Genomic DNA, 27314 nt, shown 5'->3' with positions numbered 1-27314 from the left:
AAACTGGGACTCACTTGTTGCAAACTACGGATTGCTTAAACATTCATGGTGTCAAGTTCATTGCAAACCACCATTTAATTGAACTTCACTTTGTTGCAACCCATCCCCCATTAGACTTCACAGTGACGGCAATCATGGCATCCGTTATGGTTCGATGTCAATCAGGGTTCCATCATGGGTCTCATATAAGACTCTGGTCTTCATTCCATTATGGGCATAGCATTAATAGCATTGATATTTCATCCTGTCTTTAACATAAACTCTTCTTTATAGCTGTTTATTTACCTTTACTCTTTTTACAGCACCATTCTTAATGAAAACTCAACCAATAGCTATCCATAAAAAGACAGATCCACAGTAGATGCAGCAGTGTCAACTAAAGTTTATTAATGCATTCAATGTAAAGTACAAAGCAGGTGTGTACATTTATGCTATGAGTTTTGCTACAGCACAAAGCAGATCAATCCCAGGATTACAGAGTGCATTAACATCGGGGCCATAAACTCATAAGTCTGTGGTAGATCTTGTCTATGATCTGATATTCGAAGAGGTGATCACCTCCAAGGTTAAGAAAGAGGAATAACGCAGGACTGTCCAGGAGCACATAGTAAGGTCTCACTAACAGAAGCTAGTTAGATAGTTGGGAGTCTCCTGTGAGTGGTCACTGATGGTCTTCAATGTGGAGAAGAAGAAGGATGAACTCAAGGAAAGCCACAATGGATAATTATTAATATCTTGATCCAAAACTTCCAACTGCTTCGCAGAAGGGAGGGTAAACCTTTTCTATCTGGTTCTGGTACAGATTCACTTATAATCGAGCTGCGCTTACTGGTGGAAAGGAAGTTATAAAACTGTAGGAATTCAAAAATCAACCAGACTTTGAGCACGCAGCCGTGTGTTGTACTCTCTGAGTATCCCACATCAACACAGGGAGTTGATATGTAATCTGCATTTATATTTATTGGCAGGATATGCATAGACAAAACCATCATAATTCAGTTATGTTATTTCAAAATGGAGAGAGAACAGTTGAAACCAGTTTTCTTCAAGGTTACAAATTAAGCTAGCATTAGTATCCTATCAGAAGGAGCATCTTATCTGATCCCAAGCCATTCCCTTGGGTGGTTGCAGTACGAGGGCTTTAGTCTCTCAATGCACCAAGGAGAGTATTCCTTCTTAGGTGCCCGGGCACTATAAATGGCTGAATATAGAGGCCGGTGGTACATAAACAACATGGCAGCATAAACAGTACTACACACATTGCTTCCTGGTATTCGGTGTCCCAGGGTGGCTGACATGAGTTCTTCTGCTTCATTCTTACATTGTTCCTCTTCATGGCAGGTACTGGCAGAGCTTCGGGAATATTTCTACTGACTATTACTAAGCCGGGGTGAGACAGCATCAGAGGTGTGAATAATGGCCTCACAGCTTCTTGGCAGGTACACACAGTGATTCATCAACAAAGACTTGGGTCGCCACTTGGTCGAATATTTCACAGAAATCTGGAGTAGCACATCCTTTCATGCCAAATGGTGTCAAAGTGTAACCTATGAAAAAAACACACACACAATATTCAGTCATTAGCAATGGTACTACATAAATATGTGCTCCATCTAGTGAAGAAATCATGCCCATCCTGGCCCAAAGTTCCTAAGATCTCAGATTGGTCACTCACATACACACAATGATAGTTGTTCCAGGCTCTTGGATTCCAGGCCGAATTGTGACTGTCACAAAAGGTTTATAATTGTCCTTATGGTGGGAATCAAGAGCACTGCATGGAACAAGTACACGGTCGGCCAGACTGATAAGTATTAATTTCAACTGTAGATTGCCAACAATAAATATGAATCGCCTACATTATTTTACAGAGATTATCGATGAATCATTGAATTTGTATTACTGTTTTTGAAATCTTTGTTTACTTTTACACTAAATATTGGACATGTTACATTTTAATTCAACTGATTTTCAAAACCCAAGAATGTTCACTTGTTTTTTCTGCAAATGTTGTAATGATTTGTACCTCAGTCCTAACTAAATAATACAACTATTTTATTTTTATATCTTTTTATGCTACCTCACCTTGGTGATTAACCTATTAGTGTGAGTTCACAAAAAGATCCATCCTTGTGGTTCATCATGCTGTTATCCTCTAGGCTACCAGCGTTGCAAAGTGTGAATAAACATGAACCATCTTTCTTTCTGCGGGGGGTATAGCAAGAACAACACACTCCTGTTGTCACTGTGGCTCCAACATGAACATTATTTGGAGACTGGCTGAACTTTGCAACCTAGAAAAGTTGCACAGCCTGCCCTACATGTATGGAATCACCTGGGAGAACTTGTCCTCTAAAATAGCTGAGACACACAAACAATGACTATGTAGGCATTGGTTATGTTCTTGGTGTTGCTGCTGGCTGTCCATTGAGTCTGTGTCCAGTGGTGAAATACAGAACCTACCATTGTTAGTATGTAGCTCTCTGTGCTCACAAGAGTGGACCATTGGTATTAGGAAAGCTGTGTTATCCCCATCCTGATCACCTGCCACATACTTTGTACTATAGCGTCCCATTATTTAGAAAATTATTGATTTTGCGTGGTGTATTCCCTTGGCATGTACTGTATGATGGACATTTATTCACAGCAGAAAAGTTGGCATTGCAGAGACAGAAAGAATCTTATAGTGTTCCGTGTACTTTTTTATCTTATCATCTATTTCCCCAACAGGCAGGACAACAAAAAATTATATGAAAAGCATTTCTCTGGATTTATATTGATTAGGTGGGACTGATTAGCTCTACAGTCATAGGTTGGAGAACTACATGGTCCCTCCTTCTACACCTAGCCATTCCTGCTCACTCCCCCAGTGGGAACATGCCTCGCGGACATCTGTGCATGCTAGGAGCCATATCAAATGCTCCAACAACCTCCTCAGCTACAGTGGCCCTGAAGCCTTAATACACTACACGGTACTACAACCCCTTCTCTCCATCACAGAGGACCTTTGCTGTCCTGCCAGGTCCACGCTGCTGGACTATCCCCCTCGGCTTCAGCAGTGTCTACCACAAGTGAGCCATACAATTCAATGCTAGGGGCACCTTTGAGGGACACAATTCTTATCATCACAGTGGAGCAGCTCAAATATCAGAACAATGGTGCAACCATGATTTCTATGGGCCTTGTTGAAGTTAAGCCAATACCCCTACTATTTGCTTAGGCATTTTTTCAAAAGGCCCTCCACACGAACTCAGCCCCAGTCTACAGGTTTCCCCCCATACCTTCCAGAGACAAAAGGACCTTGGACACTCACAGCAGTGACTGAATCCCCTGCACCTGGATGGTATTCAGTCACTGCTGTGAGTGACCCTCCTGCTCCTTTTCTATGGGCCCTGGTCTATAGGTTTTCCCCCAATGCCTCACAGAGATTGTTGGCCCTCAGACATTCTCACCAATGACTAGATCACCTGCCAATGGATGATATTAAACAGAGTTCATTGTTCGTCTTCCTCCTGTCCCTTTTTTATGGGTCAATCCACTTGAGTATCAGGACCTGAGATGATACACCTTTATTTATTGATGCTACTGCACTATTAGTCTTGGCCTGGCCGATTCACACTTTCCTGCAGTGAAGACCTACTGGGCAGCTACACTATCTAACCCCACCTGAACTGGACAGTGATTGCTTTCTCTCACCTGTCTCACATCCCTGTGCACCTGGACCTTGCCTTCTTTACTTCTGTTACTAAACCCGGATCCTAGTACAATATTCTCATTTAAATCGTCTCACCAGCTACTCTTCAAAGGTGTAGTGGGGGTGGCAATAAGAAATCAGCCTCTGCATCACCATCACTGAAAAAAACAGACACCATCCTCAAGAAACTTACCTCCTCCAGCTATCTTTCATAGGCCTGAAGATATTGCATGATGATGTCATCACAACCACATAGGACAGCATAAGCGTTATTCAAGCCCGAGTGGACATAGTTGCTGGTGGCTAGTCAACACAGAAGACTGATTGGGGCACCTGGAGGTGCTGGAACTGGACAACCATCTCCCAATTATAAGTTGACCTTGAAGACCGGTCGCTTAACCTAAACATCTGCTATTATGGAATTCCAGAATGTCTAGAATGAAATGACACCCACATGTTCCTCTTGGATCTTATCTCATGCACCACTGGTCTGTCCTGTAGCCCCAACTGGAAATTCAGAGGGCCATTGAATGTGGTCTTATACTACTCACTCCTCTACTGTTTGTTTCAATAGACCTCCTCTGCTGATTGCCTATTTTCTACTCATGCCCATACCCATTTTATTAAACAGGATGCACATCACAGTGGACTTTTCATCAGAGACCAGCACTAAAAGGAATGTGTTTCTAGCCATGTGCCTGCAGCTTAAAATTGGGATATGAAATATGGCTTTCTTGAACTGGACACCATGTGCATTACTTTGGATCGCCGCGCCAGAGATTTCCTTGACTTCACCAAACTGGCCCATTTCATGGACTGCCTGTCCCTGTATGCCATGGACACCACCACCCCGTATCTCCACAAGAGGATGGGGCTGCACATGCAGGGGAACTGCAACCCCACAAGAGCATTCTACCAGACTAATCACAGAAGAGCTCTTCTGAATGTAGCTGTAGCAGAACTAGCTCAGACAGATTTGAAGGAAAAACTTGTGTTCACATGCTCCGAGTGTATCTGACCACGGCAGGCCATGACGAGTAGCATAATGAGAAACATGCAATATGTCCCTTCAACTATGAAATGGTTTTACATCACATCTACCTACTGTGCCCCTTTCTGGCATGATACTCTCTGCATGGTCTGTTCTACATGTTATGGCAGACAGTACATTTCCTGATCCCCATGGGATGTCGGTTTGTGGACTTGAGACCTACTAGTGGACCACGATGTTGATGTTAATGTTGATGCTGATGCTCCTGTTTGTGGTACTTTTTGTGGCCACGGTTCTGGTAGTGTTGCTATACTTGCTCACATCTGTTCTTGTAACAGTTCACCTCCCTAAGGCTGGGCACCCTCCTCTCCTTCCCCATCTTTCTGAATGGCCTCTGTACATCATCATACATTGACATTTTCTCATCCGTCATCTGTATTGTTGACTTAGCGACATATCCCATGGAAGGTCTGCTCTCTCACCATTTACTGCCCTGCCCCCAAACAGTTGCAAAGACTCTAGCTTGCCATGCCCCCTTGGCACCCATTGTATCATTTTCTCTCCTCTCTTCCCCAGTCGTAGCACCATGACCATACTTATCTCTTAAGAGTATGACTATCATGAATACTCCATACCATCCTTTGTCTCCAAGAGGGGTGTCAACACACAAGAAACAGATACTTAACACCACCTGGATATACATTTACTACTCATACCCTTTTCACTCTTTTTTTGCTTTGTCCATTCTGCATCATTATTGGCTCAACCTCCCTGTGGCAAACCCTCCTCATCTGCCTACCTCCCGCTCATGCCCTTAGATAATGTTGGGGTTTAGGCTCCCCTTCAACTGCACCACTCCTGTGCACCCAAAGCACCTCACAAATACTGTGCTCTCCCTCCCTTCTCTACAATGTCCTTGACAAAATACACTTGCCTTCCTTCTTCCTGTCGTATACTTTACCAACTTCACTCGCTAATGGCCACTACCATAGCCCACCACCCCCTTACTTTCACCACGCTCAAAGTTAATGTGCTGCACTCATATTAAATAGGAAAATATCATATCCTACCTGATATCTAAGCACACTGACATTAGCCCTTTTCTAAGAGACACACCTTTCAGCAAGGGAGGCAGCGAAACTCACTGGACTGGGTGTGACAAGTCCTCTAAAGCTGCAAGACATCAACCAGTCATGACTCTACCATACTCAGTGACACCATGCCCAGCTCCAATTAATATAGGTTGGCCATTCTCATTCACAAATCCCTTCAATGTAGTGTTCTAGAAAACTGGTCAGACGATGAGGGACAATATGTGTTTTCCAAGCTCTGGACTCGCACTATGGTGTTCAGCATCGGCTCTCTCTACGCTCCTAGCAGTGACATGTCCGCCATTCTCTCCCACCTTAACTGCCCCATCACTGAACTCCGCAAATACCATATCATACTGGGAGAGGATTGGAAAGAAGTGCTGGACACCGTTCTGGATGGTAAAGGCCATATCTATATAAAAACCTTTGAACAGACCCTACTGACCACCTCTTTAGACTTTACCCCTCCAGCGTCTTCAGACACTGAGGGGTGAGTGGTTCACGCTTCACAAATACCAGATTTACTGTTCCAATTCTTTCTCTTATGTACTCTGAAAATGACGTTCTCATTGCACTTACAGCGACTGGCTTGCAATTGCTCCTAGCTACTTTTATGGTCTGTATGGAAAGATTCAATTTAAAGTTGATCCGTAATAAAATATTCACAATGATTTAAGATGGAGTATCAAAACCCAACAGTTTTCCATTAAAGGTTATAGATACCCAAACATAATACCTTTTTTAACCTGAGAATTCTATTTGAAGGCTCTGGAAATTGGAAACCCCAATTCATTCTTAGGAACCAGCAGCCTGAAAATCACCTGTACGAGATTTAGATTTGCCTCTAAATTAGGGTCGGATTAGGGTCAAGTCGTGTGTAATATATAACATAGTAAATGTATTTCTGCTGCTATTTATTGTGTGAGTCTATGCTGATTGCCAACAATTGCATTGACTTTAAAGATTGCTTGCTGAACCTCTGGGTTGATCTAACACAAATAACTGGGTCTACCTTACATTGAGGTACAACCAATAGAGTCTATCTGGGCCAAATCTGAAACCAGTCTGAAAAGACTAATCTTTGTTTTTTGTCTCTCCCTTTATAATTCTTTGATTAGAACATTGCATATTCTCGTAGGTTTAAATTGTACTCGGAAAAAGGCATAATTAGTGGCACACTTTCAAAAGCAGAACTGAAAGGTAAACTAAGAAACAGTCTCTGACCAATCCATGACTTTATCTTGAGGAGGAATTCAGTTAGATTTGTTTATCACTTTATTTTCCCCTGTTTAACGTGGACCACTATATATTTTATGGTGGCACACCTTACATTGTGACACTTGTTTAAGGATCCTGACCTTGAGAAAGAGTCTCATTAAAAAGCACTTTGCATTTTGTCCTGCTCTATACATTTTAGCGAATCCCTAGGACTCAGTTTTTAAACAAATTGACCCTAAGCACAACTGCTCTTATTTGTCCTCAATCATTTCCTACTGTGCCCATATCTAACTTTGTACTGAGTTTTGTAAATAATGTTGTGCGAGTTAGAAAATGTTCTCTCCTAACAGTTTCTTCATCTTATGAATTGGTTGTATGTTTTCTTTTTCTTTTATGACGTATGTATGTTATTTTTTCATGCAATCACTGAACGTATTATATGTTTATGGTTTCACAAGTAAACTTAATAAAGATTGATTGATTGATTGGCTGATTTGAAATGAGTGCACGAGGCTGCTCTTATTAACTGACTCTGTTCAATCATACCTAAGAATTTTTCAAGGCTTTGTTTCGTCAATAGATACACCTAGTGCTGTTGTGCTTTGTCACTCCATTTCATGCTGTGTTATTTGCATTTTACTCAATGAGACTATCAATTGGTGGCCTTCTGGCAGTAGGTACTGAACGTTCACCATACAGCAGGTGGCTTACTTAATGTGAGATCTGCCGCACACACACGTAAACATCCATGCTCCACACAAGAAACGCCTCCATATGGCAGAGTAGAGCAAGCCAGGGACTCGCATCCCCTCGTATTGCTATGGATTTACCTTGTGTTGCTTAGAGAATCATCTGATTTAAGGATTCCTTTGCCCTTGCAATACCATGCAAAATGGAAGAGCAATAAAATCCAATTGTAGATCTGGCTTCAAGTATCCTTGAGTCCATTTTGTAAATACTGTGGTCATTCTAAATCTTAGTTTTGGTTTAGTTTGCCTCCAACCCTGTACAGAACGCCATTGCTCTTTTGTCTAGGTTGTTGTTATACACATACCACATCATCAGGGTGTATTTGGTGAATGGGACATGATTTCTACTTTGAAATTAATGGAACCAAGCTCACTGAAGACATTCAGGCGGATTCAAAGAAAAAATGTAAATCAAATAGCGTGAACATCATTTAGTTTGAAAGAAAGGACCAGAAACCAAGAAGATTGGTTCAGTGGGATATATAAATCATACTTAGAAAATCAGTTTCTCTCACCAGGTATGATTGCTTTTCCTGAGTAGCTGTGGCACGTGTTCTGCTCCCCAGTGCACTGAATTTCTCCAGTCGGTATGCAGGAGTCCGAGGACTCGTCGGTAAAACACTCGTCACATTTATAGCCATTGGGGGTCCTATCCAGAGCAGGCACTGAAATAACACAGAACAGAAATTGAGAAACCTAATGTGTTCAGAAATTGGGTGCTAAGTCATGGCTAAATTCTCCCACCCTAACAACAGTAGTATTAAACACTGCACTTTGTATGAAAATAAAATAAATGTTATGTTCAACTCATGATGCACAGAGTTTATTGACTTAATTTTTGCCCGGAATAGAAATTCTTTTCCATTGACTGCTGTAGAACAGTGTGTGTTTTGATCACTCACTAAACCTGTACATTGTGTGTGTCACTCATTTACAAGAGTCCGGCACCATTGCAGCATATCTTTTCATGCCTCTCTGGTGGCACAGGGCTCTCAATATTACCTATGAGGCCTGGCTTTGCATGGCCTCATAGATATAGAGAAAAGCACGGCCTTGCCTTACTTTACATCAAGGAGGCGTTCCATGGGTGTTCCATGGGTGTTGCTGTGGGTGTTGCCTCTCAACACCCATGGAATTTGACACTGCTCCAGATTTACAAAATCACATAAACCTGGGTCAGCACCAAAACGTTCCTCCACAGACTACGTGTAACGAGGAGAAATGCTTACATTTCTAATAATTTTTTCCCCTTTCAATGTGTGCAGCCTTCTGCAGCTCACTTAGAATGATCAAAATGCCTCATGTGATTGTTTTTGTGCATGAAGGTGCCTCTCTCAGCATAAAAACAATTGTGCCATCAACACAGACACGCTTGTACCATGGTGCAATGGTGCCTGTGTTGGCACGCAATTGCTAATTGTGCACGGGCCTTACCTAAAAGGAGAGAGTTGTGCCATATTGTGTACATTTGGTACATTCCTTACCTTTCGAATTAGCATAGAGCAGCGCAGCAGAATGACATGAGCTGTTGTCCTTTGCCAAATCTGTGTAAATGAGGCCCAGGATTCTCCATGTCTGGGAGACTTGAGGCAAATATCCACCTGCATATCAACCATGCTCCCTTGGGTTTCAAGGGTACCCTTAACCGAAGGGGCTAAGATTAGGCTGCATGCCTTAGCGTGTATGCCGGCTCTAAACTCTACTGTGTGATTCTTGGTTTTAAATATTGACTTAGTTCTTTGAAAACAAGCTTTTAAAATTGTATCATTTTTTGGGGTAAATGACTATGAAGATGTACTGCTTACCTGGAGTTTGAATCTGAGCTCGTTATTGCCCGCACATCACACAGAGTTCACATGTTGCAGACGCTTCTTTCATTTCATCTCCCTCTTTGCATTTTTATTCCTTCCCATTCGAGGCGGAGGAAGATTCACTCTGAGCCGCCATGTTTGTGCTGCAGTGCTGTTGTGGATGGCAAGCACCAGTATTTCATGGGCCTTCCACTGAGGATGTGCAGCGGATGCACCCCTAGTGTGCCAAAAGCATGCCAAAGGAAAGACAGTCTGCACCCGTCCATGCCAGGAACACAACCAGTACCAGCCAAGCTGCCCAATCTCACCCAGGTATCTTTATGCCCTCTGACCTTCTCAAAACGCTTAACACAGCCGTAAAATGTAACTGCTATTTTATACCCCATAAAATCAAAGGCATACTTACGTGTCTTAATTGTAGAACCGAACTGAGAATTTTTTAGACTAGCCCTTTGATACCTGCTTGCTCTCTTTGAAAACATACCCAAGACTGCATGAGATGATCACTGACTTACAACTTTATTTTCTATTCATTACTGGGACATGGCTTAAGGAATGGTGTAACCTTAACATTGCATTAGTACTTCCTCCAAATTATACCATCTGTAGAGTAGACAGAAATGAAACATGGGGAGGAGAGCTGGTCATTATTCATCCTGACTCTTTGCAACGTATAAACTTTCACCTCTCCTCCCTGAAAGGACCAGAAACTATGGGTTTGTGTTTCAAAATTGATGTCTCCTTCTCTTTTGTAGGCGTCCTGATCAACCAACACTCTGGCCCCAGGTTGGAATTCCTGAAAAATTTAAGTGGTGCCTTGGGCCACCTTATGATCAGGTATTCAAATTGTACTCTTCTAGACAATTTTAATCTCCATTTAGAATACCAAAGCAATCCTGGAGGAGATAACCTCATTGAAACATTAGAAATTCTTGGACTTCACCAATTGGTTTCAGTCCCTGCCCACCAGGCCTGGCACACCATTGATGGAGAATGTTCAAATTTCACTTCTCTAACAGTCGGCACCCCGGAGACCCAAGTCTGGTTGGACTATATGCTAATTCCTTCAACATTAACCTTTGTCATTTAAACTAACCTTCTAATCAAAACCAACCCTATTACCAAGCTATAAATGGGCTGTGATGCTAGAGCTACCTTATCCACTATATCAGGAAACACCTTAGAGGACATCTGATGCTTTAACACATAGATAGCAGCGATTAGTGATGAACTAGCCCCTATAGGGCAAGCTACACATAAAGAATAAAAATTCAGCACCCTGTTATACGCATACACTAGCAGAACTCCCCCGCCAGTGCAAATAACTGGAACTCTGATGGAGAAGAGCATACAGTGCAGGTGAACGGAACCTCTTCAAATGAAGCGGAAAAAATACCATCCACAAATGAAGCTAGCGACAAAAGAGTATTTCTCTAACAAACTCTTAGATGCTCAAAATGATCAGATAATTATTTTCACAGTGGTAAAATACTTTGCTTACCCAAAATGTTAGTTAAGGACATTCCTCCATCACAGATGTTATGTGACCAGATCTTTGTCTTCTTTAGACAAAACATTCTTAACATCCAAACAGAATGTAACGCTTCACACACACAGCCGATGGATGTGAACCCTACCATTGATGCTTGTAATCCGGATCTTCACAAGGTGGTAGAAATTGTTAATTCAGTAATTAGCAACATAATTAATTCATCACTAACTGCAGCATAATTCCTGCTGAATGGAAACCACTTAAAAAACAGAACATAGACCCTTCTGCACTTTCCAATCTTCGTCCTATATCACTACTACCCATCCTTGGCCATGATACTACACCGCAGCCAATCTGGCTTCTGTCCTAAACAACCAACTGAGTCTGCTCCATTGGACTTACCGGCCGCGCTTCATACCATTTCGCATGACATTCTTCTATCCAGAATCAAACAAAACATTTCACCTTTGCCTTGGCCTGGATAAAATCCTTTCTTACCAACCGTAGATAAACAGTAACCCTAGACTCTTCTCTCCGCCCTCTTTTATTCAACATCTATATAGCTCTGCTGATTTAGCTAATATTTTCTTTTAACACTGACACAACCTCATATGCAGATGATACACAATTGATTCTGACCCTAGACAAAGAAACAGCCAAAACAGAGCTTAATTTTTAGCAATGTATGACATAGAGGTCATCCTGTGGATGAGATTCAATCATCTTAAATGCAATACGGATAAAATCGAGATCCTATTGGTAGGGAAGGACAATTCTTTCAACCCGAACCAATGGTGGCCAGAAGATGCACCTGCTCCACCTAATACAGTAGAGAGCGCCAAGAACTTGGGGGTAAAATTTGATGTTGCTCCCTCTCGTTTCGGTCAGAAGCTCTTGCAGTGTCAGGAATGTGCTGCAGCCTTATAAAAACCCTCAAAAGGTTTTCTGATTGTATTTCCTACTCTGCAAGGAAACCCATAACTGTAGCACTTATCCTATCCTGATTAGACTACTGCAATAGCCTTTCGCAGGAAGTACCAAACAAGTAATATAAAAGTTACAGGTTGTACAGAATGCAGTGGCCTGTTTAATGCTGAAAATGCCACTTCGATCATCTGCCACTACAGCCCTCAATCTCTGCATTTGCTGCCCAGCCCCACAACATTTTTTTTTAACTCCTGGTAATTACTTTTAGAGCCATTAGATACTCGGGGCATAAGTACCTAGCAGCTACATTCACTCCTTATGTTACTGCTAGGACACTCAGATCCTTCACATCCCACCTTTAGGAATAAAACCAAAAGAGAAAAATCTGCTGCAGTGTTGGGAACAAGAGCATGGAACCTCATGCTTGCACAACTAAGGGTGATGGAATCAAAAACCCTTAATAGGAAATCACTGAAAACCTGGATATTCAGGGAACATGTTCCTCAAAAGGAACATCATGCCTACCTAATCACCTTCACTTCTTCCGTACAGTGTTTGGATTCCCAATTTGTAGTGACAGCTGTGCTCTATAAATAGTTAAATCAAATCAAGTAAGAAGTGTCTCTGCAAAGTGGTGATTTTGTTTTTAGCTCACCCATTTGCACATCCACGGTGCCACAGCAGACTGAGAAGTGTTAGGGCATGGACAAAGTAAGCTCATGACCTGAGCCAGCAGACAATAGAAGGCACCACAATGAAGTATTGATGTCACCTTCAAAAATTAACAATGCTATCAAGGAGCATGTTGTTTGTTTTTTAATTTCCACTCCCTTGTTGACATGTTGAGACTATAAGCAGATGTAGAGCTCACTGGTACATGTAGACATGTAGACCTGCCTGCCCTTAAAGAAAAAGATGTTGTGTGTAGAAGTGACACAACAGTTTGCTACTTCCTCTTCTTGTCTAGTCTCTCTTTTAAGGCAGCAGCTAAAGGTCTCAGCGACTCCACTGGCAGCTGCTCAAATACATTCAGAGAGTAGTGAGGGGGTAAAGCTAGGCCCTGGGTGAATGGAGGCTTTCAACTGGTGTTTGAAGGTTCCTGACTTTTGGTGTTCTGCTGCAGACTCAAACACATGTGAAGTGAGGGCCATTCACTCAAAACTGACACCAGGTGGTGAGCGGGCCCCTTGGAAGCCCTTGAACAGAGCATTTGGAGAACAGTGAGAGGATCAGAGGCAGAGAGCAGGATACCTGAGATCCCTTCTGAGCAAAATGGCAGTTGCTGACCCTTTGATGTCAACTACAGCTGGAGCTGCTTAATAAGAAATGAATGGAGGCCATGGTGTGGCCCAGTGGCAGGAGAGCCTCTGCGACATGGGAGTAGAGGTCTGTTGGGCAGGGGGTCACGTGGAATATAGGCAAGCAATATGGGTGTGTAGTTACAAAAAAGGAATAAAGGTGGATAATTTAAGTAGGTCTTCATGCTACAAAGACTGCAAATGGCAACTAGACAGATGGGCCCACATCCAGGGGCACCATTCAGAAAACAGAAGCGGCAGCTACTACTGAAATGCCCATAAGGTGCCACTGTCCAAACGGACCACAGATGCCATGAACTCCTGAAAGCCAAGAGAGGAACATTTGAGCACTGGAGGAAAGTGAAGTGATCTCCAGTGACACACAATGACACAGGGTTTGGAAAGAGAGCCCCACTTTAGTGATAGAGCAGTGCATCAGAGTCGATCGTGAACCGGATCCAGGTATGCAAAGGTACCACTGTCCTGTGATATGGGGCAGCACCATGGAGAATCCTCTGGAGGAGGTGAGGTGCAAGTCCTGGAACAAGAGAGGTCAACTAGGATGCAGGGCCATGGAAAGGGACTGGGCCTAAACTAGCCTCATGGCCTGGCAGGAGTACTCTGGAATGGGAAATATAGTACCCAGACTTTCTGCAATTACCAGTGGCACCTCACCCTAACGAGTCTTGAACTTCTTAGTCATGATTCTCAGGTCATCGACAGGTCCCATTCACAGCACTGCTATGAACGATCACAGAAAGGGATGACAAGCAGCAAACTATCAATACTGCAGGAGCTCTGAAGTCAGCAGTGAGAAGCACAATGAATAGAGTTAGAAATAAGATGTGGATGGTCAGTATCTGATCTCAATAGGGAGGGAGTTTCGGACATTTTGAATATTTGTGCCTTGAGGAGTAATGCGCTCGTACTTCTGGTGGATCTATTTCCACCCGAATGGGTCAGTTTTTGTTATGGTGCCGCACTTTATTAGTTATGTAACCATTTTTACATACATCCCGGCTTCAAAAGGAAGCCAATTCAGAGCTCAAAGGTGAGGCGTGATGTGATCATTATTTTTAGAAACTGTGATGAGCCTAGCTGCCACATTAAGTGTAGCCTTATGAGGAGCAAGTGAGGTTTTTAGGAGGTCTACTAGAGCAGTGCTTCCAAAGTCTAGTTTTGAAAGCACAAGTTCATGAGTAAGGTCAGTTTGGTGAATGAAAGGTTTGAGTACCCAGGGATATGTAACTGATGGTTAGCTCCCTTGGTGATGGCACTGATGTGTTTTAAAATAGAGAGGTCATTGTCTGAAGAACTACCTAGGGATCTATCAGAGTCGACAATGTGTGGGGTGCAATTCACTGACTATCAGCCACATATGCATAACACAGGGCATTCTCACGGGGGTTTTAGTTTAGGTCATTTTCTTTATTCCTGGCTGCCCGTCTGCCTACCCATGTCAATCTGGGCTGCTCTTTAGCATCATGGTAAAGGTATCTAGATCATATTAAAAACTCAAGCCACCTGAATAGAGGAGTTTGATCCATGGGCCGCAGGTTCCCACCTCAGTTACAGTTGCCCATTTGTCCCAGTTGCCTATGGGTGTGAGCAAGTGAGGACAGAATCACCTCACTTGGACTTATCCATAGGCATCCTGTGGGTACCAAGTCCTCAGTTATAACTTTATCATAAAAGCAAACCCAGTAAATGTAGACAACTGTATATTGCCTTAAATACCAAAGCTATACATGTGAGGTACTACTACAAACATACACACACCATCCTTTGCTAACTTAAAGAACAGAGATTGGGTCTCTTCCCCTTCATGCCCATCAAATAAGGACAAGCTCTGCTGAACTGTCTGTCAATAGTTTCAATGAATGTAAAGGTACATACTTATTATCTTAAGAGAAAGTAAGTACCGCCTAACTTCACTCACTATGTCTGGATGTAGCCTTTCATTAAGGAACACATCTTTGACTTTGAGAGTAGTAGATCATGCCGTGACTGGGTATAGAGAGAAGTTAATGCCGACAAACTTGATAGCATGACCCTTCTTGCCCCTCTTGCAAGTCACATCATAAAGAAGGAGTGGCGATCCTCATATAGATTCTGCTGGGAATATTTTGTCCTCATTAGGGGCTCAATGCAGATCCAGTCCATGATGCTTGGTTCTGCATATGGACCAATCACCACTAATATTGAGATGTTTAGGACCCTAATGGGAAATATACTTCAGTACCCACACTCAAATATAATGTTAAAGGGAGACAGGAACATTGCACCAGACCCATATCTGGACAAATCTGATCACCCAACATCCAGGAGGAGACAGACACATCCTCTTAGAGATCCAATCCAATTTCTCCCACTGTAACTCCTGGAGAGTAACCCATCCAACAGATGGACAATACACACAGACTTCCTGTGTAGACAGAACGTGTAACCAGATTAACTACCTCTTGACTTTGACTTCACTTTGTGTATGATGTATTTATTAAACCAAAAAGCACCTCAGAGCACTACACAATTCAATTTTCACTTTATGTGTATCTAAGCAAGCACACAATAGCACAATAGAACTGTAGTGGTTATCATTGAATGTTGAACTTGGTTTGGAATCTCCTTGTGTGAGGGATCCATGTCAAGCGTTGCTGGCTGTGGCAGGTTTCGGTCAGACGTTGCCTGAGCTCTGCCCTGAGGTGGTTCAACCACAGAGAAATAAACAAAGTGAAGAAACTTACCTTGCCTCCGTACTTCATTCCCACAGGAACATGTCTCATTACAAGTTATACCAGGAAAAACAATACCCACACACAACACTCCATACATAATTGACTGAAAACAACATATCAGTGCCCTCATCTCACATGCTATGGGAATGGGAAAGTGAGCATTAGAGAGAAATTAATGAGTGCCTCCACCATTTGGAAAAGGGAAGCATTAACCCACCAAAGAGAACTGGATATGTGAATGTTGGAATTGACCCAATCTATTGAAGCCACAAACTGTAAGACAGACTTGCAAGACTATTAAAAGTTCAATATAACCTAAACAATCAACTTATCATGAAAGTAAAAACTAAGCTCTCCTGACTCGTACAACACAACTGTGAGAGGTGGAAGATGGTGGGATGTTTGGTTAGCATGCAGTTACACTCCGAATTGGTACAATAAGGAGTCTCCTCCTTGAACAAGGCAAAGAGACAGATATTGATTTATTCGATTGATATACTTAATAGATTTAGAGACATGCTTTAGAGTAAGGCTCATTAAATATTCACACACTGCCACTTCGGTCGCTTACAACAATGGTATTCCTTTACTTAATCATGTGTTGCTAAATTATGATTTTATTTTATTTATTGAACTGGTGACAATACTTCTAGCTTTGCTATTTTCCTATAGAGTCAGGTTTCCCGCTCTCCTGCCGGGCTGTGACACACCGCCTCCTCCGCGGTCCACCACTGGATCGCCTGTTTGCATGGAGGGATTTTATCTGTGGTGTCTTCCCTTTGCTCACTCACTTCCTGTCTGAGAGGAGCCTAGGGTTAGCAGTCTATATGCTTTCTGGCTCTTCCCCGCGCGCAGTGGACGCAAGCAACAGGCCCGCCAAAGCTCCTCCCAACCTAGATTGGTGCCTCAGCCGGAAATACACCTATACTAGTACGGAGCTTATTGCTCTAAGAAAGGTAAGCATCCCCACATGCGCTCCTAAGGCCCCCCGATAATGGAACAACCTTTTGCCTCTAGAGACTGCCAATTCCACAGCTTGGAATTTCAGAAAGAAAATCCTCACCGGGAAACAAATCACCACCCCTCCCACTATAACCACTCCACCAGTAATCCCAGAGAGGGATGGAACTGCTTCTTGGCCAATTTTAGATCAGTGCCCAAGCACCCCCCTAAAATTTTGGACTTGCTCTTTTTAGGACATACCAATATTGGTTTCCTAACAGAAATGTGGCTCAAGCCTAGTTTCACCTCAGCGATTACTATGGCTATCCCCGATGGCTACTACATCCATAAACTTGATAGGCCAGCTAAGGTCGATGGAAGCATAGCCATAGTTCACAAGGACTCCATCAAAATTACTATCCTGAAACAATACTGTGGCAATAAATTAAAAATTCTTGTGTTCCGAATCGACTTCCAACCCCTCTAATTGTTGAAAAAGTGCACTTATCTACCGACCGCCAGGCCCCCTTCAGGACCTTCCTCTACAACTCATGGAGCTTTTTGCCTCCCAGATTATCTTTAACGTAGCTAGCAAAACCCTTTCTAATGTGGACACCTTGACTCTCCTGGCAGATCTAGACACTCTATTGCTGGAAAAGTCCAAAACTGGCCCCACACATCTCACTGGACACACTCTAGACCTCATCCTGAACCACTTCCCCCAATGTCTGCTGTGAGGCACCTTGCCCTCTCATTTGGTCAGACCGCTCTCTACTTCACTTTCAAATAAAAGAAGTGGGGGCCTCTCCAAGCCCCGCTAAAACTACCTACAAACTGCAAAGACAATGACATAAAAACACGCCGGAACGCTTTGCAAATAGCTTTCCAATGAATGCCTATCTGGCTTCAGATAATTTGGAGGACTGTCTGGCCAGGTACAACAACATAGTTCGAACGAGCCCAGAACACTTGTCCCCATTTAAATCCTCTCCGACCGAGACCGGGAGAAAGCAGGCAGCATGGTTTTCCCCCAATTTGCAGAAGGAAAAAAGGCAATGCAAAAAATTGAAAAAGGCGCTGGTGTCTCTCCCACACCGATAATGACAAAAACACTTATGTGAGATCTCTTGCCCTATGCCACAAAAATCTTAAGAAAGCACACAAAAGGCGCATTGAGTCACAACTCAATCAGCCCAGTAAATCTTCTAAAGAACTCTTTTGTTTCTTCAATTCTTTCACTAATCCGAAAGCCTGTCAGAATGAGGCAACACTCTCACAAGAAGTTTGTGACAAACTAGCTTATCATTTTATCCAGAAAATTGAGTATATATATGACAAAATCATTAAGGACAGGGAACCTTAATGACATATGTACCCCCTTACAGTTTCCTCTACCACTACACATTATTTTGACTGCTTCCCTCCACTCTCCATAGATACAATGGAGTCGCTCATGAAAGCCATTAAATCAGGTACCCCCCAGGATATTCTACCTGCCAAAATATCCTCCCAATTCTACAAACAGTTGGCACCCACTATCTTCTCCATTCTTAATTCTTCCCTGGACAAGGGATCTCTTCCTTCTGAATGGAAGGCTGCCCAGGTAATTCCCATCCAGAAGAAACATAATGCCCTTCAGGATTATACGTCTAACTACCGTACCATCTCCCTGTTACCTTATCCGTGCAAATGTTTGGAAAAACACATTAACACGCATCTTTCAGAGTACACCGAAGCCGTTAGCTGTCTAGACCCCTCTCAGTCCAGGTTTCAACCCAAATTTAGTACGGAATCGGCTCTAATTGCAGTCACGGACAACCTTAGGCCCTTCCTTGATAATGGGCAAGCAGCATTACTGGTGCTGCTGGATCTGTCAGCGGAGTTTGAGACAATATACCATTCCATCTTACTCAATAGACTAAGTAACATTGGAGTTCAGGGCTCTGCTTTCCACTGGTATGCCAGCTTCTTAACCCACCGCACCCAAACCATCATTCTTTGCACTTTCTGCTCCCAAAGATCAGACCTGACTAAAGGTGTGCCTTAGGGATCATGCCTCAGTCCCACTTTTTTCAACATTTATGAAGCTCCCCTTTGCGAATCTTGTAAGGGAACTGGGCTTCTTCCCAATCTCATATGCTGATGGAACCCAGAGTCTAATGGGATTTGACAAAAATTCTCACAATACCCAATCTACCTTCTGTAAAGGCATGATAGCCATATCAGCCTGGATGCCGAATAGTAGGGTACCAATCAGGGGGCCAAAGCCCCTGATTTGGCCCCCTGATTGGTGCCCTACTGACCTCGGTGTTGTCCCCATCCCGAAAACAGTGGTAAAAACCAAGGAGTACATAGATCAGAAATAAAATGTAGGATCAAGTTATGACTATTGCGAGCTCTTGTCTCCACATCTTGAACCTCCTGAGAAGGGTTTTTCCTTTTTTCCCCATGTCAGACCGTAAAACTCTCCTTCAGGCACTGGTTATTAGTCATTTAGGCTATTGTTATACCCTGCTGATTTCAGCCATTGTGTCTTCTCTTAACAGCCTTCATGTGGTCCAAAACACCGCAGCCCACTTAGGGCCCCATTAGGATGGCGGGCGGACTTTGCCCGCCCGCCATCCTCACGGTACTAGGGACCGGCCGCCATGAGGGCGGGGGTCCCGTTGGCAGCATTAGGATGTGCCCGCCACAGTGGCGGGCGCATCCTGTATTCCCATCATTGTGGCGGGCGGTGCACTCTGCACCGCCCGCCACAATGCTGAAAATGCTTTGCAGCATTTGCATGACGAAAGCGGCAGGCACCGCGCGGTGCCTGCCGCTTTCATTATGCAAATGCAGGGGGGTACCACAGGTACCCCCCTGTGTGCACCCCCCTACTGTGCTTCACTCTGGGGGCCCGCAGGGGGCCCCCAGAGTGAAGTCCGCCTGCCTTTCCGTGGCGGCATTGCCGCCACGGAAAGGCATTGTCAGATGCCTATTCTAATATGGCTGGCGGTGTCTGATAGACACCGCCACCATGTTATCACTTATCCGCCCCGGCCGCCAGGCGACCGGGGCGGAAAACAGGCGGGCGGTGTTTCCCACCGCTGCGGTCCCCTCCGCCATCGTAATATGTCGGGGGGGAATGCAGGGAAGGATGTCGGGCGGATTGCCTCCGCCAGGGTTGCGGTGGCCACCGCCACCCTGGCGGAGGCAATCCGCCCGACATCCTAATGGGGCCCTAAGTCTCCAACTCTCCTGCCAGGACCACCTCTTTGCCACTTTTCCAAGGTCTGCACTGGCTACCCATCCGCAAGCGAATAAGAACGGAGAAAGAGTCAAGAGGGATACAGAAATAAACAGGAGATGTGTAGAAATAAACAATGACTTGCAGAAAGAAGGAACAGAGGTGCCGAAAGAGGCAAGAAGGGTGCACAGAGAGGGAAGCAGTGTGTCAAAGAGGCAAGAAGGGTGCAGAAAGAAGCAAGAGGTGTGCAGAAAGAAGCTTGAGAGTAGCCACAAGAAACAAAAGAAGTACAGAAAGAAGGAACAGAGGTGCATAAAGAGGCAAGATGGGCACAGAAAGAGGGAAGAGGGGTATAAAAAAAGGCCCAAGGGTTGCAGAAAGAAGGAATAGAGGTACAGAAAGAGGGGTGAGGGATCGAGAAAGAGACAAGAGAAGTGCCGCAGGAAGCAACAGTGTCATGTAGATAGGCTTTGCTTTTACACTGTGTTAAGTTAGCATGAACTTATTAGAAGTTTAAATGCCATTTTACTTCTCTGCTGCTTTGGAACAAGGCACATATTGTTATTAATGCTTTGAGCCTAGTAGAATATTTTGCTTCACACGAGAATAGTATGTATCAGCTTTGCTTAGTAAGCTATGTCTGAACAGTGAGTGTAGAGGACTTCAAAGTTATTTCAACACAGCGGTTGTTGTTCGATCTGATCAGCACACGTCTTAGATAACACATAGGCAGCTGTGGTCAACTCTGGCTTTTGGTGCGTTTAATCATGCAGTGCGCAGAGCATGCATACACACTTTATGAATATTTGTATGCAGAGAGTTGGTGTAGAAGATGATGTGATCCCTTTCTACTAAGACCAGAGGCACTGGCCACCCTTCTAAAACCCAAAGAGACCTTCTATAATATAATAACATATACTAGCAAGGGAGGGTAAGAGTGAGGTGCTATTTAGACTTCTTCCCTTTAGCATTTTAACATGCTTTCACCCTTTGTATTTTATGGACTAGTAACTATGCTGGCAACCTTGTTGCTTATAATATGTTTGCTTGTATTAGCCAAGATACTGCGCTTGAGAACACTGCATTAGAAATAAATATTTCAAACTTGCACGTGTCTTCATTTTCTCCTCGTTTTGGAATGGTATGATAGTATAACAAAAGAGTGTTCTTGTGTTCCACGTTACCTGAGGTGTTCTAAGTCCATGTTCTGGGTTGTCTAATCATTGGGAGTTTGTTAGAACCAATGAGACACTGATTGCTAGTCTGGTAGGGGATTTTGGCTACTAAGGTGAGTTTTTGGCACACCCTAATTCACTAAGGTTCCAAGTCTCTATGCGCAGTTCCTGGTAGGAGCAGAATCCCTGCGACAACAGAAATGCAAAAGGGGAACAGGGGAGAAATAAGTAGCAAGAGGGGTGAAGAAAGAAGCAAGAGAGGTGTAGAAAGTAATGGAAGAAATGCAGAAAGAAGGAATAGAGGTGCTGAAAGTGGCAAGAGGGGTGCAAAAAGAGAGATGAGGGGTACAGAAAGAAGCATGGGTGAAGCAGAAATAAGCAAGAGACGTGCAGAAAGAAGGAACAGAGATGCAGAAAGGGGCAACAGGAGTGCAGAAAGAGTGAAGAGTGGTGGAGAAAGAGGCAATGGGGTGCAGAAAGAAGTATGAGAGCTGCAGAAAGAAACAAAAGAAGTACAGAAAGAGGCAAGAGGTGTGCACAAAGGGAATAGGGGGTGGGGAAGAGGCAAGAGGAGTGTAGAAAGAAGTAAGAGGAGCGCAGAAAGAAGCAACAAAGGTACAGAAAGAGGCAAGAGGGATGCAAAAAGAGGGAAAGGGGTACAGCAAGAGGAATGTGGGGTAAAGAAAGGAGCAACAGGTTGCAGAAAGTGATAAGATGGGTATAGAAAGAGAAAAGAAGTACAGAAAGAAGCAACAAGGATGTAGAAAGGGGGAACAGGGCTGGAGAAAGACGCAAGAATGGTGCAGAAAGAAGCAAGAGAGGCTTTTTTGTTCAAATCTGCAGATTAGGCAGCAGATGATAGATTATGTGGCTAATGCGTAAAATGTATAATTGTGCAAAAGTCGGTGCAGTCACAAGATTCCAGTGGCCCTGTTCATACCTCTGACTAGGTCCAGAAGTGCTCCCCAGTGATTTCCTCTTTTTTTGTCTCATGGAGTTCATAGTTTTGCTTCTATGGAAACAAGGAAGCCTAAACCTGAGGTTACCAATCCACAACACAGACTACCATACCGCATAATTACTCCCCATAAATAATAATCCCACTCTACATAATTCCTGTACACTAAAGGGGAAACAACCTTTACAACACAGTCATTACATCACACTACTTTTACATAGCAGTCATAACATCGCAACATCCTGTACATCGCATGTCATTACAACGCAGCCATAACATTGCATGTCACTTCAACGCATGTCATTACAATGCATGTCACTAAAATGCAGGTATTACATTGCAAGTCATTACAACGCATACCATTACAATGCATAGTACCTTTACACTATCAGACACTTACCCTATTGTTGCACTCACTGGAATTACAATAGTAATTTTTACCCCTAGGCTGTGGGGGGCACATGCCCCCATACATTTAATTATTAAAGCCCCGGGAGGTGGCAGTCCCCATGGCTGCTTGGGGCGCTGCATGAGCCCCCCACCCATTTTAACTACAATAAAGCCACAGTGAGGTGGTGGTCCCCAGGGCTATGTGCCCCCTGCATATAATCAGCATAGCCCCGGGGAGGTGGCTGTCACCTGGGCTGCAAGGGCCCCTGCGGGCCCCTTTACTATCTTTTGTGATTGCCCCCTGGATCTGGGGCTTAAGTAAACAAAGCACAGGAGACCGCACTTCGGTTTTCTTTTTCTGCAGGATTCACGCACCCAGCGCATATTCTGCAGATTTTTTTTATTTATAGCATGCTTTTTTCACCACGGGTCCCAGAGGGACTGAGCATTCTTGTTTGGATTGTTGGCAGCCAATCAAAATGAAGCTTGTGCTCGGGAGGGTTTGTGAATCCTCCTTGATGCCCAGATATCAATGTCAATATATATATATATATTTTAATTTCTCAGGAGCTACTGAATAGATTTATACAATTTAAAGTGTATCACACTTTCTGGGCCAATACCTAGCTTTTAGTCAAAATTGGTGTAATTCCGTTCAGCAGTTTGAGCCATAGCTTTGTCTAAATATCCCATGGAAATTAGCATGGAGGAAGAGTAAACGTGTTTTGGGACCCCCCTTTTTTCACGGCCACTGTTTGACGAATCACCCCAAAACATTTAAGGCAGGAGCTGACCTGAGTGAATCATTCGTTTTGAAAAAGTTGCGAAGATTCGTCAAACAGCGCTAAAGATATTGGTAAAAAAAAAAGAAACGTTTTGGGTAGAAATGAGGTTCTAACTATAACTACCTACTGGTGACTGCCTTTCCTGGGATTCCCAGCGGTGGGGTGAGGAATACGGGAAGCTGCCCCATCACCCATGAGAAAGATCAAGGTCCTCCATGGGGAGAAGGGAACAGTGATGTCATCAGTGATGTAATTTTAGATGCCATCAGTGATGTCACTGACCATGTCATGAATGGTACAATATTTTACGTCATCAGCAGTGCATTGCTGGGGCGCGATTTGCAGTTAGCTCAACTAAGTATAACTGTGGAATTTCTATGGTTTTGTATGAGTGAAATGTCCAACTAACTATAACATGTCTGAAACCTATGGTTTTTTTGGTGAATTACTAAGGTTTTTTAAATGCTAATTTCTAACTACAACATGCCTGAAAACCTATGGTTTTTTCAGTGAATTTCAAAGGTTTTTTAACTGCTAATTTCAAACTATAATGTGCCTGAAACATATGGTATTTTCAGTATATTTCAAAGGTTTTTTTAATGCTAATTTCCATCTATAACGTGCCTGAAACCATATAATATCTTAATGTCGGGAAATGTGGCAATCGTTTTTTCAGTAAATTTGAACGTTTTTTTAATACTCATTTTTAACTTTAATGTTCCTAATACCTATTTTTTGTGAAATTCAAAGGGTATTTAAATACTAATTTCTAATTATAATGTTGATAAAACCTATGTTGTTTCCCAGTAATTTTGAAAAAAAGTTATATTTTGTAACTTTAATATCTGGCAAATAGTTTTTGTAATTTTTTTATTTGTTATTTAAACTATATAATGTCTTCTTTTTTTAAAACTATTAAACAACTACATACAGTATGAAAGGGAGCCCAGCCCAGAGCCACATCTGAAGACCTACACATGTCATGGACCTACTGATCAGGCAGCCCCAACACCCAAAAATGCCACAAAACCCACCACCACTTTCTGGACCCCCGTACCACCAAGGCAGCACAGAACAAACAAACAAAATAGCTGAATATTGGGACAGGTGTGAACAAACTATATGTGAAGGAAGCAATTCACCCATGAATAAAAATGCACACAATGCAAAATGTAGCAGTGATGTGCTGGACACATCACAGTATGCAGAACACACACCTCTCCATGTGTACAAATACTACTGGTGCGTAACCTGAGTAGGCTGATCCGACGTACGCCACTTCAGGGTAGGAGTATAAATAAATAGGTTGGTGCTCTGGACGTGATTTACTTGTGGGAATGCCAAAGCATCTGCCAGGGCGGCACCCCTCACCCTGCCATGAAGCCGCCATCGTGACCACCAGCCTCCTCAGTTGATCGCTGGCTTCTGCCACACAGGCCCCCAGTGGAACAGCACCATGGATTTATGTCTGTACAAACTACTTATTTCGATATACACTGTGGACAGCAAGGAACACAATTCAGATCGAGTCGCGATTGCAGATGACGCAGTCCAGTAGGCAACAGACATTGCTCAAGTCAACAACATGTGGCTTTGGACACTACCTGACCGCTGCCTCTGGCCTACACTGCAGTGAGTAGGGCTCACTCTTCAGATTGAGTCGCAATTCAAGATAATGCAGTCCAGTAGGCAAAAAACATTTCTCAACTCAACGCCAAATGCCTCTGGGCCCTTCCTGACCGCTGCCTCCAGTCTACAATACGGTGAGTAGGGCTCACAATTCAGATTGAGTCGCGATTGCAGATGACACAGTCCAGTAGACAACAGACATTGCTCAAGTCAACGCCACGTGCCTTTGGGCCCTTCCTCACCGCTGCCTCCTACCTCCACTGTGGTGAGTAGGGCTCACAATTCGGAGCAACACGCGATTGCAGATGACGCAGTCCAGTAGGCAACAGACATTGTTACCAGTACGGCCTGCCCGGACAACGCATTATCAGCACAGTAGATCCCACATGTGGAACGGTGTCCTGAGTCCTAAATGGCAGTGACCCCAAATCCCTGGTAGCGACCACAGCACCAGACTCCCTTCGATCAATGAGGCGTATTTCAATACGGAAGGCAGGCAAAACGTGGTGCCACTAACACTATTCAACACAAGCCAATCCTACATGTGGAAGTGTGTCCTGAGTCCTGAATGGCAGTGGCCCCAAGTCCGTCGCAGCGACCACAACACCAGACTCCCTTCGATCAGTGAGGCGTATTTCCATATAGAAGACTGGTGACACATGGTGCCACTAACCCTGCACAATGCAAGCTACAACACATGGTGCCACTAATCTGGTTCACCTCAAGCCGGTGACACGTGATGCCACTAACCCTATTCAACACAAGCCGATCCCACATGTGGAACTGTGTCCTGAGTCCTGAATGGCGGTGACCCCAAGTCTGTGCCAGCGACCACAGCACCAGACTTCCTTCGATTTGTGAGGCATATTTCCATATGCAAGGCCGGCGACACTGAACCTGAACTACGCAGGCCGGTGGGGCCACCAACCTATGCACGTGGCTGTGGGCCCTTGTTCACCGCTACCTGTGGCCTAAACTGCGGTCAGCAGGGCTCACAAATCAGATAGACTCACGATTGCAGATGACGCAGTCCAGTATCAATTATAGCTTTAGTACAATGACCAAATTCATCTTCAAGTGTAAACGAACACTCAGTAACAGTCTACACTGCGAACAGCAGAGGTCGCAATTCGAATTATAAAGGCTCATTTCTATCAACAAGATTGTACTCATAAAAGACAACACTTCGACAGAGTATTCTATTCATATTACATCTTTTCATGATACGCCTACGCTAAGGTTAGTAGGGCTCACAATTAAAATTAAGTCTTGATTCATTAATTACAGAGTCCACTAGGAAAGTAACTATCAGAGGCCTAAAACCTACATAATATCCTTTTAGTATCCTTGATTCAAGAGCTTTTTTTATATCAGTATAGCTTTAGTACAATCACCAAATTCATCTTCAAGTGCAAACGAACGCTCAAAAGCAGTCTACACTGCGGGCAGCAGAGCTCACAATTCGAATTTTCCTGAATGGCAGTGACCCCAGGTCTGTGCCAGCGACCACAGCACCAGACTCCCATCGATTTGTGAGGCATATTTCCATATGCAAGCCTAGCAACATGTGGTGCCACAAACCCTGTTCAACACAAGCCGATCCTACATGTGGAACCGTGTCCTGAGTCCTGAATGGCAGTGACCCCAACTTTGTGACAGCGACCACAGCACAAAACACACAATCACCAAATTCATCTTCAAGTGCAAACAAACACTCAAAAGAAGTCTAGACTGCGGGCAGCAGAGCTCGCAATTCTAATTTTAGACATGTGGTGCCACTAACCCTGTTCAACACAAGCCGCGACATGTGGTGCCACTAACACTGTTTAACACAAGCCAGTGACACGTGTTGCCACTAACCCTGTTCAACACAAGCCGATCCCATATGTGGAACTTTGTCCTGAGTCCTGAATGGCAGTGACCCCCAACTTCGTGGCAGCGACCACAGCACCAGACTCCCGTTGATAATGAAGCGTATTTGCATTTGGAAGTCATTGATGTGGAAAGAATTGTCAACGGAAATATGAGTCAAAGGATACATTTTACACAAAATGTCAATTTGGCTTCCTACGTCCAGTGATTTCCAAAGGAAGAGTGAACAGTTTTATGTCAGCAGTGAGGCATACCATCACTCGAAAAAAGAACAGAAGAATCGAAGTACATTAATGATTACAATCCGGTGAGTTTGAAGATGTGGAAT

At 43.7% G+C, this 27314-nt stretch overlaps 1 protein-coding gene across 1 annotated transcript in view; it reads right to left on the bottom strand.

Annotated features, from left to right (window-relative positions):
• Positions 1 to 364: 364 nt before the first annotated feature.
• The window catches only part of LOC144806010 (phospholipase A2 inhibitor and Ly6/PLAUR domain-containing protein-like), a 48373-nt gene continuing 21423 nt past the window's right edge, over positions 365 to 27314 (bottom strand). Inside the window, exons 4-5 of the mRNA XM_078672468.1 lie at positions 8259 to 8408; positions 365 to 1547 (exon numbers count right to left, since the gene is read on the bottom strand). Of these exons, the coding sequence (XP_078528594.1) occupies positions 1423 to 1547; positions 8259 to 8408 (275 nt within the window). The 3' untranslated portion in view covers positions 365 to 1422. The remainder of the gene's footprint in view (positions 1548 to 8258; positions 8409 to 27314) is intronic.

Source organism: Lissotriton helveticus (genome assembly GCF_964261635.1).
Source record: "Lissotriton helveticus chromosome 1_1 unlocalized genomic scaffold, aLisHel1.1 SUPER_1_unloc_4, whole genome shotgun sequence".
Lineage (NCBI taxonomy): Eukaryota > Metazoa > Chordata > Amphibia > Caudata > Salamandridae > Lissotriton > Lissotriton helveticus.
Note: the sequence above shows the minus strand (reverse complement) of the source record. Positions and strands in the feature narration are given on the sequence as shown.